Source organism: Trichosurus vulpecula, chromosome 6, assembly GCF_011100635.1.
Source record: "Trichosurus vulpecula isolate mTriVul1 chromosome 6, mTriVul1.pri, whole genome shotgun sequence".
In the NCBI taxonomy this organism is placed as follows: domain Eukaryota; kingdom Metazoa; phylum Chordata; class Mammalia; order Diprotodontia; family Phalangeridae; genus Trichosurus; species Trichosurus vulpecula.
This window is the reverse complement of record NC_050578.1, coordinates 200710976-200725556: the sequence shown is the minus strand read 5'-3', so window position 1 is coordinate 200725556 and position 14581 is coordinate 200710976. Positions and strand designations below refer to the sequence as shown.

General features: G+C 37.3%; 1 protein-coding gene across 1 annotated transcript in view; it reads left to right on the top strand.

The window, feature by feature from the left end:
* STX18 (syntaxin 18) overlaps positions 1–14581 on the top strand; it is a 139869-nt gene that overhangs the window by 122394 nt on the left and 2894 nt on the right. The window contains exons 8-10 of the mRNA XM_036762816.1: positions 10531–10589; positions 11776–11845; positions 14409–14489. Of these exons, the coding sequence (XP_036618711.1) occupies positions 10531–10589; positions 11776–11845; positions 14409–14489 (210 nt within the window). The remainder of the gene's footprint in view (positions 1–10530; positions 10590–11775; positions 11846–14408; positions 14490–14581) is intronic.

Genomic DNA, 14581 nt, shown 5'->3' with positions numbered 1-14581 from the left:
AGTTGTATAGAATATTGGGCCCCAGCAAGATCAGGCAGAAAGCTCCCTTGGGGGCCAGGGGCTCCATGTTTCTCAATGAATAGTTCAGATTTTTCATTGAAAGAAAATGAAGCAAGCAGTAAATGAAATTAGAGTTCTTAAAGAAAAATTTGGAAGCAGAATAGCTTGGAATAGAAGACAGAAAACTTTACCTAAATAGTAGACTCAATAATGAAAAAAGAGAACACATGGAACAAACAGAACTTAATGATTCAGTTAGACAACAAATATTAGAATAAAATCAAAAGACTAAAAGGTTTGAAGAAGATATATCTACCATCAAAAACAACTGACCTGAAAATTAGATTGAAAGATAATAAATTTAGTGTCACTGGACTCCCTGAAAACAATGACCAAATTTTTAAAAATGGGTGCCATAATTCAAGAATTCATAAAAGGAAACTGCCCAGATTTGTTAGAAGCAGAGGCAAAATGAAAATAAAAAGAACCCACCAGTCTTCCAATTGAAGACACCAAATTGAAAACACACAAGAACTTCATAGACAAAATCAAGAGCTTTCAATTTTAAAAAATACTGCAAGCAGTCAGAAGGAATTCAAATAACCAGGAATCAGTCAGGATCACTCAAGACTCTGCCACAGCTGTTTTGAAGAAGAGAAAATCTTGGAATATGATATTCCAAAAGGCAAAAGAAAACTATTTAAAATCAAGAATAATTTATCCTGACAAGTTGATTATAATTCCACAGGAGAAAATTGACCTTAATTAAAATAAAGAATATTCAAACATTCATAATGAAAATACCAGAGTTAGATGTAATCTTTGAAATGCAAAAAGACAAGAGAAGCCTAGAAAGGTAAATACGTTTGAAGAAATGAAAGGGCATAATGATGACCATGTGTTTATATTCTGATAGTGAGAGAAGAGACAAGAATCTCAATGTTTTTGAGCATCATTTAGGAAGTCAAGAAAGAAGTATTCACAGCCTGGGGTATGGTTTTGCTCTGTTTTGTTTGTTTTAATAGAGGAAATAAAATAGAGGGGAAAAGGAATATACCAGGGAGTTGATGAGGTATTTGGGAGAGGAATTTACTATTTCTCATAATTTGGGTGTGCCAGAAGAGTGTTCCAACACAGAGAAGGCAAAAGTAAATATCTCATGAACTCTTCACTCTTATCTAAACTGTGCAAAGGAAGAGTGAACATAGACAGAGAATTTGATATAGAAATATATTCCATTCAACAGGAAAGCAGATAGGGCTAAGCAAAGGGTTGTTTAAGAAGATGGATAGAGTTAGGGATGGCATAGTCACAAAACAAACTTCAGCTTTAGGGAGCAAATTATAAAGGGGGTTATTTTTAATAGCTTCTTTTTCAAATTACAAATGTTTTTTAAAAGATTATTTTGCTCCTGTTATGTCCATCTCCCCAAGTGAGCAAATTATAAAACAAAAATATATTCCTCAAGATAGAGCCACATAGTCTGGCAAAACATTCTTGGAAGTTCTCGTTTGCAGTCTTCATTTGACTAGAATACTAACTATGGGAAGAGGAGTGTGTTGAGTATGACTGGAAAGCTAGAAATTAGATGTCACTACAAAATAATACAGTTGATTTTCTTAGGGGGCTAATGATCTGACTTTGCCAGTGGAGGGAAGAAAGTCATCTTACTTATCTGGTTTACTTGATTACCAGATTACCTGGTTAATGTAACATGTTTTGACTAGAATTATACAGTTCTCTCTAATCCCAGGTAGGGTCCAGAGAAAACCATTCTGATTTCAGAAACTAATAGATCACTTTTAGCCCTCTAAGAATTTTTTTTTTATTATCATGCTGGGATACATAAATGGAGTCAATCAAACAACAACCACTTATTAAGTGCTTCTTATGAGCCACATACTGTGCTAAGTGTTGGGGTTAAAAACAAATGCCCAGTGCCTGGAGCTTCCATTCTAACAGAGGAGAGGCATATACAAGGTATACACAGAGAAGGTGGAAAGTCATCTTAGAAGACAAAGCTTTAGCAACTGTGGGACCATTAAGACTTTGTATAGGACACGCTGTGCTGAGAGTTGGGTATAAAGAGACAGTGTTTCCAGACATAGATGACAGCCAGTGAAAAGTTAGGGAAGCAGGAGATTTGAGTGTCTTGTGTGAGAATCAAGCAAAGAGGTCAGTGTGATTGCACCAGAAGGGAGTGGAGGAAGACTGGAAGGAGAAGGAAGGGCCAGTACCCAAAAGAGGAGTTTGTGTTTGAGGTTAGCGGTAAGAGGAGTTCCTGGAGTTTGTTGAATAAAGAAGTGACATGGTCAGACCTGTGCTTTTGGAAAATCACTTTTGGAGCTGATTGGTTAGATTGAGTGATTGGGCTCCCTACAAGGCTTGAAGGCACTGTATTGTTGGAGCTACAGCAGGAGGCAAGGCCAGTTACTGGTAGGTGAATACTTGGAATACCTCTTTAAGAGGTAGCATTGACTATATTAATGTAGTATTGTATCCAGCATGATATTTTAACTGAATGAGAGATTTTTTTTTACAATAATATATATGTGTACATCAGTGTCATTTAATTTGTTTATGGTACCTGGAGCTTAAAAAAAAAATCAAACACATCTCTTAAATTAACCGGAAGGAATATGGTGATAATTGTAATTCAGTTCAATTCAACAAATTTTATGTCAGGACCAACACTACTCCCCAGGGAATTATCAAGATAGATAAGCCACAGCCTCTGTCTTCAAGAAGTTTATAAACCTAATTAGGAATGGAAACTTTATGCAGAAATAGCCACAAAGCAGCATGTGATAAGCACAAATGATAGAGCCAGAGTACTATGAAACAAAAGGAAAAAAATTATCTTACAGCCCAAGGATCAGAGAAAACTTCATAGAGAAGGCAGCAGATATTTTTGATCTTTATTAGGCAATGATGGGAGAGGGCAGTCCATTCCATACAAGACTCATATTATGAGCAAAAAAACCCTAAAACCGAACAATTAAATGATGCCTAGAAACAGCCTGATGGATTGGTTCTAGTAATGTTAATTTCATGTGGTAGGTTCAGCCTCTTCTCTGCCCTCTAAGTGATTATTTGAAAACAGCAGGACTTTCTCATACTTTTATTGACTTACTGAAAATATTTTGGCTTTAAGGTTATAAGGCAGAAATGTTCAGCACTTTTATAACAGGCTATTTAATGTTCCTTTAACTTCTTCCTTAATACTAGCTAAGTACCATATCTCATAGTCTGGCTAACTAAAACTTTATATAAAAAACTCAACCCTGGAAATAAAAACCAAGAAATATTGTGCAAGCTACACTATTGGTTTTAAATTGGAATGTGTTGTAGCAAATTGGGCCTATAATTCATAGTGTTTCCAGATTCTTCCTTGGGGTAATATAATGAATTAAGCCCTACAACAGCAATTTAATTCATTATGTCACCCATAGGAGGGATCATTACGTAGTCCAAAATGGTTGCAGGCTATTGTATGATTTGCACAGTAAATTTCAACTTATTACCCATAGTAAAGGTATATTAATGCTCTAGAGTTAGCATAAGTCTTGTGGTTGAATGGAACAAAATTGTTTTCTCATGTTATTAGTAGTGAAAATGTCTGATTTTCCTAAACTTTTCATTTTATTTGTCTGAGTGAAACCACATCTATTCATTGAGGGATTAGGAAAATGATGAAAGCATAAATGTTATTTTTATTCATTAAATTCAGGATAAACAGTATATAACTTGTCACCTAGTTCTATCTCTTCTCAACTTTTATTCAGTTGAATTTTTCTCATAGCCTGTTATCTTGCAACCTAAATAATTCATTTTAAACAGCAGCAATACAAACAATAGGAGCTGTTTGGCAGAGGAGGGGGGCAGTCCTCCAGCTTAGGACTTACTCCAAAGATGGAGGAGGGAATTTTTTCTTTAATTGATAAGGGATTTAATTAGAAAATGTTTTCCTTAGTAATATACTCTCAAAGTATATTTTTAGTCTTTAGACTATTAGCCTTTTAATAACAATAATAGGGAGGCCTCCTGAATATTCATGAAAATGTAGTTTTGCCCTAAATGGCATTGTTTTGCAACAGTGTCATTAATACTATATAACCAAACTGATTGTATTGTCATTTGGCCAATTTCCCATGTAGAACTTTGTGCTTACAGTTAACTGCCCCTGTAATGTCATTTTATCTAAACATCATTTCACCTAACATTGTGCCTTCTTGGAAGAAATGAATGATACTGGGTGGGACATCCCTCTAGTTCTAGGATCAGTGATAAAGCAGAATACCAAAACTGCTACATGGAGACCTAAAACAGGAATTTTGTTACCAAAAGAAGACTATAAAATGAAGAGATTGGACTAGATAGCCTCTGAGGTCCCTTCTAACTTTAGTGCCATGCTTCTGTAACAAGTGAGGGAGAACGCTTAGGCAGCACAACCAAGGTTTGAGATTGCTTGGAAAGACACTGGTCAACAGCAGACCAGCATGTCCGCAGCAAACATGAAAAAGTTAAGAGCTCTGCACAGTCATGCACACTGTAGCCTAAAACCTCAGCCAGCCAGCAGATATCTCGCCCAAGTCAGAGTGGGTATATGTCTTGTAACCACTCTGGTTAATCTGGAGTGCCGTTATTCATTAGCTTCTACTTCGAAAGGCATTGGGCTCAAAAAACAAAACAAAAAAATGTATCTCAGATTGGATTACAGCCTTGGAGATGGAATCCAGTGACCACTGTTAGAAAAGTGGCAATCAAGGTATGCAGGGGACATTTTAATGATTCCCCATACTGACTGATTATTACCAGCAGCCATTTGGTTATTGAAACCAGCCAAATTAAAGTAACTCTCATTCACCTTTATAGAGTGCTCTACAGTTTACGAAGCACTTTCCTCACCACAACACTGAAAGAGCTACATGGTCCAAATATACCCATTTGACCAGTAAGGAAACTAGACTCAGTGAAATCAAAGGACTTGCTCATGAACACAGAACTATGTGAATGGGAAGAGAGAGGAAGACCATAGGCTAAGTAGTACATTATTTGAGAAAGGAGGGAGTGACCATTTCTCCCTCCACCCCACATCACTAGCTCCTTTCTTCTGAGATTACTTTCCATTTGCATTGTATCTTGTATGTATAAATTGTTTCCCTCATTAACATGTGGACTCCTTCAAGGCAGAGACCATGTTTTTGCTTTTCACGTATTCCCACCCTTAACCCAGTGCCTGGTACATAGTGAGCACTTAATAAATGCTTGGTGACTGACTGGCTTGGAGGCTGATAGATGCTTGTGACAGGTATCTATGCCTGGTAATATAGTTATTTGGAGTGAATCTCAGAGGAAGAGAAGTTGGTGAATTGTGGTAACATAGCGATGGTCTGTATTAGCAAGGAATACACCCCCACCGACTCCTCCTTCTCCTTCTTCTGGTCCAGTGTGTTAGAGGGCATGAGGAAAGGAGCACCCAGTCACTGAAGAGGGTGGTCAGGGATATAGTGTCTTCCAGAAGAAATCAGGTTTCCATACTGAAAGAAATGTGAAGTGAAGAGGTGTGAGATGAAGGAAATTTTGTTGACAGTAGACTGGAGATTCCAGAGGGCACGGTGGGTTGGAAGGGCAGAGGATGTGAACAGTAGAATCATAGGACTGAGATGGTTCATGATACTAGTCATAATAATAATAATAATAACTGATATTTATATAAAATTTACAGAAGTACTTTATGTTCATTCTTCTCACTTGATCCTCACAACAACTCTATGAAGTCAGCACTAGAGGTATTTCACAATGAGGAAACTAAGACTCAGAAAGTTTGAGAGGTTTGTCCATAGTCGCACAGCTAGTCAGGGTCACAGGCAGAATTCAAACCCAGGTTCTCCTACTTCCAAGTAAGTGTTCTTGTCACTAAATTACTCTGCCTCTCAGTAGGGCAAGGGATTTTCACCTCAGTACATCAACTGAATCACAGGAGTAAGAGATGCTGAGAGTTTGCTGGACATGGAATAAGGGAAGAAAGTCAGTTTGGGGCACCTGCCATCTAGTCCCTCGTGATAGCTAAGAATACATTAATGTAGTCAGCTTCCAAGGTGGGTCATTCCAAACCCTTAGAGTTCTTTCTACACTGGTATTTTGAGCCCTTGGCCCCCTTGTCATGTCACTGATCTTGCCCTGCCAAGCCTCGGCCTTCGATCACTCTCACCATCTTCTACTTTCATTCCTACACATATGCTGTGGAACCACATTGAAGAAAATCACAAAGCTTGTATTGACTGGGTCCGCTGCATATTAATGTTACGTAACTTCAGCTGAGCCCTTACTGTTGCAAGGCAGGCCTTTTATACCTCCCTAATTGACTCACTATCCCATTCACTACAGCACTCAGCTCAATTTTTTCATCCTTCTTCAAACCTCCTGTGGCTCTTTCCTACTCATTTTCTTAGTGGAGATTCTTAAAAAAATTAAGGACTCTCTCTTCTCCCCTTCTCCTTATCTTACATCACCTAGATGCCCTCTGCTACTATCTCTTCCTTTGTCTCTGTCTCACAATGAAGTGGTCTTTCTACTTGTCAAAGAAAACCTCTCTACATGAACAAGCGATCACTTTCTGTCCCATCTCCAACAGATCACCCCCTTTGTCATCCCTACTATCTCACTTATATCCAATCTTTGTCTGCTTCCCTGCTACCTACAAACACACCCATGTCTCCCCCATCCTCAAAAACCCCACTCTCAATCTGTCAATCCTCACTAGCTGTTGTCCTAAATTTCTCTTCTTTGTGGCTCAGCTTTTTGAGAAGACTCTTTACAGTATAATTGTGAGTGTCCCACAGGGACCTCCTGGGCCTTTTTTTTTTCCTCCCTCTTATACTGTTTACTTGATGATCTCATCGGCTCCCATGGATTCAGTGATCATCTCTGTGCTAATGATTCTCAAATCTACCACTCCAGTCCCTCTTCTGATCTCCGGTCTTGCATCTCCAATTGCCTATTAGACTTCTCAGACCATATGTACCATAGACATCTTAAATGCAGTATGTCCAAAACTGAACTCATTGCCTTTCCCCATGCCCTTGCTTTTTCCTGACTTCCATATTATTCTTGAGGGTATCACCTATCTTCCCAGTTAACGAATCTCACAACCTACGTATCATCCTTGATTTCTCACCCCTTTCCCATATCCAATCTCTTGCCAAGGCCTGTGGATTTTACTTTCTTAACATTTTTTGAATATATGTTCCCCTCTCACATGGATGTTATCGTGCTTTCCTCATGCCTGGACTATCACAACAGCCTTCCCACCTCCAGTCGCTTCTTACTTCAGTCCATCCTCCACTCAGCTGTCAAAGTAATCTGTCAAAGATCCAACCATGTCGCATTCCACCCCCCTCCCCCCCACACACATTCTCCCTCTCACCTCCAGGATTTAATTTAACATTCTCTGTTTGACATTCAAAGCCCTTCATAACCTTCTCCCACCCACCCCCACCCCCACCCACCTCTCCAGTCTTCTTACATCTTACACCCCTCCATGTATGCTGTGGTCTAGTTTCACTGCCTTCCTGGTTGTTCCTTGAACAAGATACTCCATTTCCTGACTGAGCATTTTCTCTGACTATCCCTCATGCCAGGAATGCTCTTTCTTATCTCTAGGACCTGGCTTCCCCACCTTTCTTCCAGTTCCAACTGAAACCCCACCTTCTACAGAAAGTCTTTCCCAGTTCCCCTTAATTCTAGTGCTTTCTCTTTTGTATTTCCAGTTTTTGCTTATGCAGTTTGGTTGTACATAGTCATTTACATATTCCCTCATTAGATTGTGATCTCCTTGAGAGAAGGGCTTGCTTTTTGCCTTTTCTTTGCATACCCAGCACTTAGCACAACCCCTGGCAGGTACACAAGCACTTAATAAATGCAGAAGAAGTTAAGTGCTATTTTATCTGCTAGACAGATTTATTAATTTCATGCCAAAATCACTACTTCCATATCACTTTCTTATCAATATGATAATTACTTTCTACCTTTATTGTGATGTTGGTTCATGGATCTCAAGCTACTCATCTGTAAAATTAGGTGGTGGTTCTAGGTCAGATGTGTCAAACATGCAACCCATAATTTTGTGACTTACAACACTCCCAAGTGCATGATTCAGATTAAAATGTAATTGGGAAATATTTGACAAAATAAATAGTAGACAATAGTAACAAAATAAGCAGTAGAACCTAGTAAATATTGATTTTCTAAGTCAATATGAAGCCTTCAGAGATCATTGTGTATAGTTTAGTGGGCCCCATTTCTATTTGAGCTTGATACCAGTGTTCTAGATCAGGGCTGTCCAACCAAAGGTTTTTATTGAAACAATAGTCAGTATATTTTGATTTTCCATTTTAGTGAGAGCTCTGAGGTAGCTGGGCTTCCTTTACTAAAGCATTTATGTAAATTTCTATGCTTGTAGGCAGGCCGCATAAATCACTCTTGGACAGCCCTGTTCTAGGTGATCTCTAAAGACGTCCAGCTCATACATTCTGATTCTTAGGACTTATTTGTGTATAGGTCTTATTGCTAATGTGAGAGTACTATACTGTACTTATCTACCTCAGAGATAAAAAGATTCTTGAAGTTAAGGACTATGTATAATTCTTCATTGTATTTTACCCACTACAGAGCCTAACATAATATTTTTCACATAGTGGATTCTCAATAAATTTTTTTAAATGAGTTAGTAAATAATGGGTTTACATAATTTCAATATTATGTTTGAAAAGAATAAATATATTTTCACTCATTCAAAATGTTAAATCTATATGTTGGAAGATACTATAAAGTGTTAACTGTAAAAAGTGAGGACTTTTTTTTAATCTTATCTTTAAAATAAGAAAATTACTCTAGTTTTCAAGGAGCACATTAAAGCAAATAATCCCCTACAAGTTTTATGAAGGGGATGGTAATCCATAATATTCCATTTTCACTGAGGGCAGAAGAAGAAGAGATGTGCTTAATGTAGAACCAGAGATCATATTTGTAGTAGAGAAAGTATTGAACTTGGAATTGGGAAGGGTTATATAATATTGCCTTCTACCATATGTTTACTCTGTGTGACCTTGGGCAGATCATTTAACCTCCCTTTCTCTCAGTTTACAGTAATACCTGCCTTTCCTACCAGGTGAAATTGTTGAGCATCAAAAGAGAGAATGGATATGAAAATACTGCATAAAAGCATAAAGCTATATGAACAGAAAGTAGCCCTTGTTCCTATATTTCCAGTGCCTGGCAAATAATAGGGACTTGGCAAATGCTTGTCGATTGATTGATTTGAAGGAAAGGCAGAAGCTTGTGAAGATACTGGGATAGGTTATGGGAGAGAAAACCCTGTATCTTTTCACTGATTTGAGGGATTTATGTTGTTTGTCCTTTCATTTTGAAGTGGGACCGGTGACATCACAAGTGATGTCTTGACCTGCACATGAATTGGATTTGTGAGGCAGGGTTGCACAAAGTCTTCAGCCTCACTCTCTCTTCCTGAGTCAGGACAACTGGTGATGGCCCAGGATGCAGTGGATGACCTTAGTGTCTTTGATTTCTAACCAAGCTCTTAGGTGCTCCGTCCTCAATGCCTACTTCAACCACCTTCATGGCCACTGGAGCAAATTGTTCTCATCTGCCCATTTTGCCAGGGAAAGACTTCATATGCTTGGGGTAGACATCTGCCTAACTCACTAACAGGTTTGAGGCCTCTTGGTTTCCCCCAACCTGGTTTAATAGGTCTGCTGAGAAGGATTAGTGGGGTGTGGCCATTGTGCATACTACAGTTTTTTGTAGCCTCTCTCATCTTGGAGATTTAGAGCCCTGATAAGGGATGACACCTGCACTAATATAGTTGTTGTAGTAGAGAATACATGAGTATTGCTGAGGACTTGTGATTTCATCATAGTAGGGAACTCCCTCCGCCTTAGAAGATCCAAAATCTGTCTATAAGTTAAAAGGTAAACCCTAAGGAATTGCCTGAGGCAAAGAGGTTGAGTGGATTGCTTAGGGCCCTATAGCTAGTAAACATCCGATACAAGATTCAAACCCATTTCTTCCTTATTCCAAGCCCAGTAATCTCATACACTACTCCATGCAACCTCAGTCCAGATAAATGAATCTGATAAGTACTGTGTGACTCTAAGAGGGAAGTTCACTAGGGACCAAGAGTGTCAGGAAAGACTTCGTGGAGGGAGTAGCATTTGAGTGGGGCTTCATTTTAAATGAAGAGGGAAAAGCAGAGCATTGTGGGTTTTTCTTTTCCTTTTTTTTTTTTTTTTTTTAGTGAAACTGCCAACATTTCTAAACTTACACTGATATTTTTCAAGCTGTTACAGTGTCCCTTGGGTACATCCTTCCTTCTCTAACTGTGAAAATGACTACTGAAATGCTGATCTGATTTTTCATTGTGTGCATTACAGTATCCTCTGGTTTAATATGTACTTGAATAGAAATCAATATGATGCCATCCGTACGGTGTGTTTGTTTCCTTTCCAGTTTGAACAAGAAAATCAGAGACTTGTTGGTGAAATGAACAGCTTGTTTGATGAAGTGAGGTATGTTTCTTGTTTGTTAATGACAACTTACATCTTTTTCAAAAATATACTTTGAACTTTTCTTAGCAAGTTTACCATGTATATTCATTGTGATACTTTGATGAGAAAACGTACATAATATCATAGAGAAAAGGAATATATGATAAGCTAGGATTCGGACCTTCCAGGTAGCCAGCTGAGCACTGAAAAGCAGAATGCCAGTAGAGTATGTAAGAAATCGTTGTTATTTTTAATAGCAGCAACAGCAACAGTGATGAGGATGACGGTGTAATATTGACTTTCCCCCAATGCTTCATTTTGGCATGAAGGTCCCACTGAGCTAATAAGGCTTCGAGGACAGGCCCAGTAATAGACTCTATGTACTTCACCCGAGGACCAGCCTGCCTAAATACAAGAAGACTCATGATCGGAAGGCTGTTTACCATGTAATAGATACATTTTTTTTTCAGGCATTGGAAACTTGTGCAGACAGGCAGATTCTTCCCTGGAGGAGGGAATACTGACAAAAACCACAGATTCTTCAGATAATAAATATGGAGTCTAGGGAACCTTTTGCACTTTGTGGTTTGGAATTTCCCAGCCACAACTCTTCTGGTGTCAATCAAATTGACTATGTATTCTGCAAAACATATATAATATAAAATTTTGTATCTACCCCCCCTACTTTGAAGAATCTGTCTCTTATAGGTATCAGATGACATATAGTTCACCACTGGGCCAGTACTCAGAGTCCTTTTGACAAATTTTGGAATTCTGTAGCTAATTTAAATTTGTGTTCTTACATGACTTCATAGGTGATCATGCAATGGAAAGAATGTTTTTTTCTTTTTTTTTTTCCCCACAAATGCCAGTTTTAATCATTGGATCAGCATAGATTGCCACAGACAGGGAAAACTAGATAAAGAGTAAAAAAGAATTGAAGTTAAAGCCGTACTTAAAATTAATCTTTCCCGTCATCCTCTCCATTTTTAACTATTTTGAGTTTCTACAACTTACCTCCACCGTCACATTGGAAAGACTTTTTCTTTGGGGGCCACTAAAAATCCAGAATTTCTGGCAAAGTTACCACATTTAGTCCTACTGTGGCGTTTGAACTCTTAACTCCGAAATTTTGTATCTTTCTTAATATATGAATCAAATTGTAATTGACGTAAAATGTATTAAATCCTTTCTTGTTTTTATGAAGGCAAATTGAGGGAAAAGTGGTTGAAATTTCCAGACTTCAAGAGATATTCACAGAAAAGGTGTTGCAACAGGTAAAGATATCCTTGTGTAAAGCTTGAATGTACTTACCACAAATGACTTAACGCATCTTAATAACATTATTTTTCTGATATTGTCTGATACTGTTATACATTCTATAACATTCTAAACAATGTTCTTTTATAGTATAACTAATACATTATGATTAATCCATTATAAGCAAGCCCTTCCATAACTGAATATTGGCAGTGTCATACATTCCATAAGTGCATGAAACCCTTCTGTAATGTCCTCTGCACAATCACTCAAGGTACAAATCAAATCAGATAGTTGAGTCATGAGCCAAATGAATGATTGAATCCCAGTAACTTTAGCTCCATTGATTGCCAGTCTGCTTACTGTCCCCATGTTCAATAATATTCTCAAGGGACAAATATCCCCCATTTCCATTCTCACCTAACATTGTATTTTGGCAGAACAGATTAACAACATTAAGTGGGAATAAGCCTGTAGTATTAATTAGTAAAGCACATTGAAGGTAAAATGCTAGGCATAATTCTCCTGAAGGAGCATGTGATTAAAATAAGACAATTAACAAAATAAAAATGAATCTAGAAACCCAAGGACTAAGTATGGGAGTTTGGCAGAACCTAAATTAATAAGCCTGGTTCCCCCCCCTAAAACTGTGTAGTGCTTAGTAATGCAAAGGGAGTAGGTAAGAAAGGTCATTGTTTTCTGTTAGAATGATTTATACTTTATGTTACGTACTACATAGCTGAAATTTTGAGATTCCCTAAAAAAAGACAACTGATAAATGTTTTGTTTAGAAAATCTTACCTAATAGATCTGCCATGTGTCTCTTAATTTTCAAAAACTAATGATGCTTAAAAGAGAAATGTCTCTCTTTTAGTTGTTAGGGTAGGCAACTTTGACATAAGAAATTTTAACCAAAAAATTTACTTTCTTTAAACCACATGGCAATAATGAACCATTTCTTAAATTTCATTCATTAAATCCAGAAACAAATGGGGTTTTCACTTTCTTCGAACATTATTTTTAACAATGTTTTAAAGTATTGTCCACTTATATATAAGGTTAATATCAGAAGATTAATAGTGATTGCCCTGTGTAGAATATACAGTTGTAGAACATTAACCCAGATTTGTGATGCAGTCATAAATTCACTTTTTTATTGTGGGGAAATCGATCTGTTACATGTCTGCAGTGTAAAAAATAATGTGCATGATTGCTTTATTAGAACAGCTAATAAATACTCCGGACACTGGGTACTGACACAGGTACATATCTTTCCAGCTGATACCTCTCATGTATAATCATTGCTGTTGTTAATTTGTGCATTATAAAAGTGTACCCAGCTTGGGTTGAAGTACAGAAAAGGCATGCACTAACCGATTGAAGGTCATAATTAGTGTAAAGTCTTAATTACAGAATATCTTCAAGTACATTTTGTAACCCCGGTCATTAAATGAACAGTTAAAGTTAACACATGGATTCACTGTATGTGGATGGTGGTGCCAGAGCATTCAGAAGTTTGTTCAGCTATGTAGGCTTAAAATTGCTTCAAAAATATTTGCTTAGCAAGTCTTTTTTCATAGCTAATGTACAAGTAATTGCAACCTTATTCATCTCTAAATTGTCACAACTTCTTTATTAAGGAAATAATCATTTTGCCATGTATGAATTTTGGTCTGACATTTTCTTCAGACCAGACAGTTGTATTCTCCTGGTTTGTTCATAACAGTGTCAATTGTGGGCTCATTTTCTTCAATTCGCCTTTTCCTTTGAAATTCTCCTATCCTGCATGTCATGGTGATCCCTATAAGTTTGGAGGGGATTTTTTAAAATAGAGTATTTAACACAGTGCTTTGGGCACAGTAGGTGCCTCTTAAGTGTTGGCAGAATTACATTGAATTCAAATTGATCACTGCATATAGAGCTTCTCTATTCTGCCTTTGTTTCTGAAACTCAGAGCATGCCTTGGTTTATCTATATGGTGAGAATATTAATATTGATTGATCTCACAGGAATGCTAAACTGCTGGTAACTAATGAGCTTTTGCTTTATTTAAGGTTCTCTAAAGAACCATAATTAGAAGGTAAAAGCAATAACAAGTGTCGATGCTGTTCTTAAGAACGTGTCATACATTCTTTGTAATTACACGGCTACATATTTGTACTCTCTCAAACTGAATATTAGCAGTGTCATACAATCTCAAAGTTGGAAGGGACCTCAAATGAGAGGATGTATGTCTGCTGTTTTTGAAGACCGATTGAAGGAAGAGATACAAGCCGACAAACGTCCACTTATTAAAAATATGTTGATGTTGGAGAGGAGAGAACCAATTAGACAAAAATCTTATTGCATGGTCATAAGACATCTTTTTTTGGTTCATTTTTTCAAGTATATTAGTGATGAATGACTTTTTAAAAATTATTTGAAGACATCTTGCATACTAATATTGGGTTTGGGTTTTTAGCCACTGAATGCTGGTAATATAGAGACCAGAGTAGAATATTGGATCCACGTTTTTTTTCCTAAATGCACATATATATTTTTAGGTTAAAAATGCATTTATCTAAAAATTTTTTGTAATAGGAAACTGAGATCGATAACATTCACCAGCTAGTTGTGGGCGCAACAGAGAATATCAAGGAAGGTAATGAAGACATAAGGGAGGTAGGTAAACATTCTAAAGAATTTTCTGGATAAATTTTCTGACATCTAGTTTTGGATGGGTCTTTGCACTAATTCCCAGTGATGTCCTAATT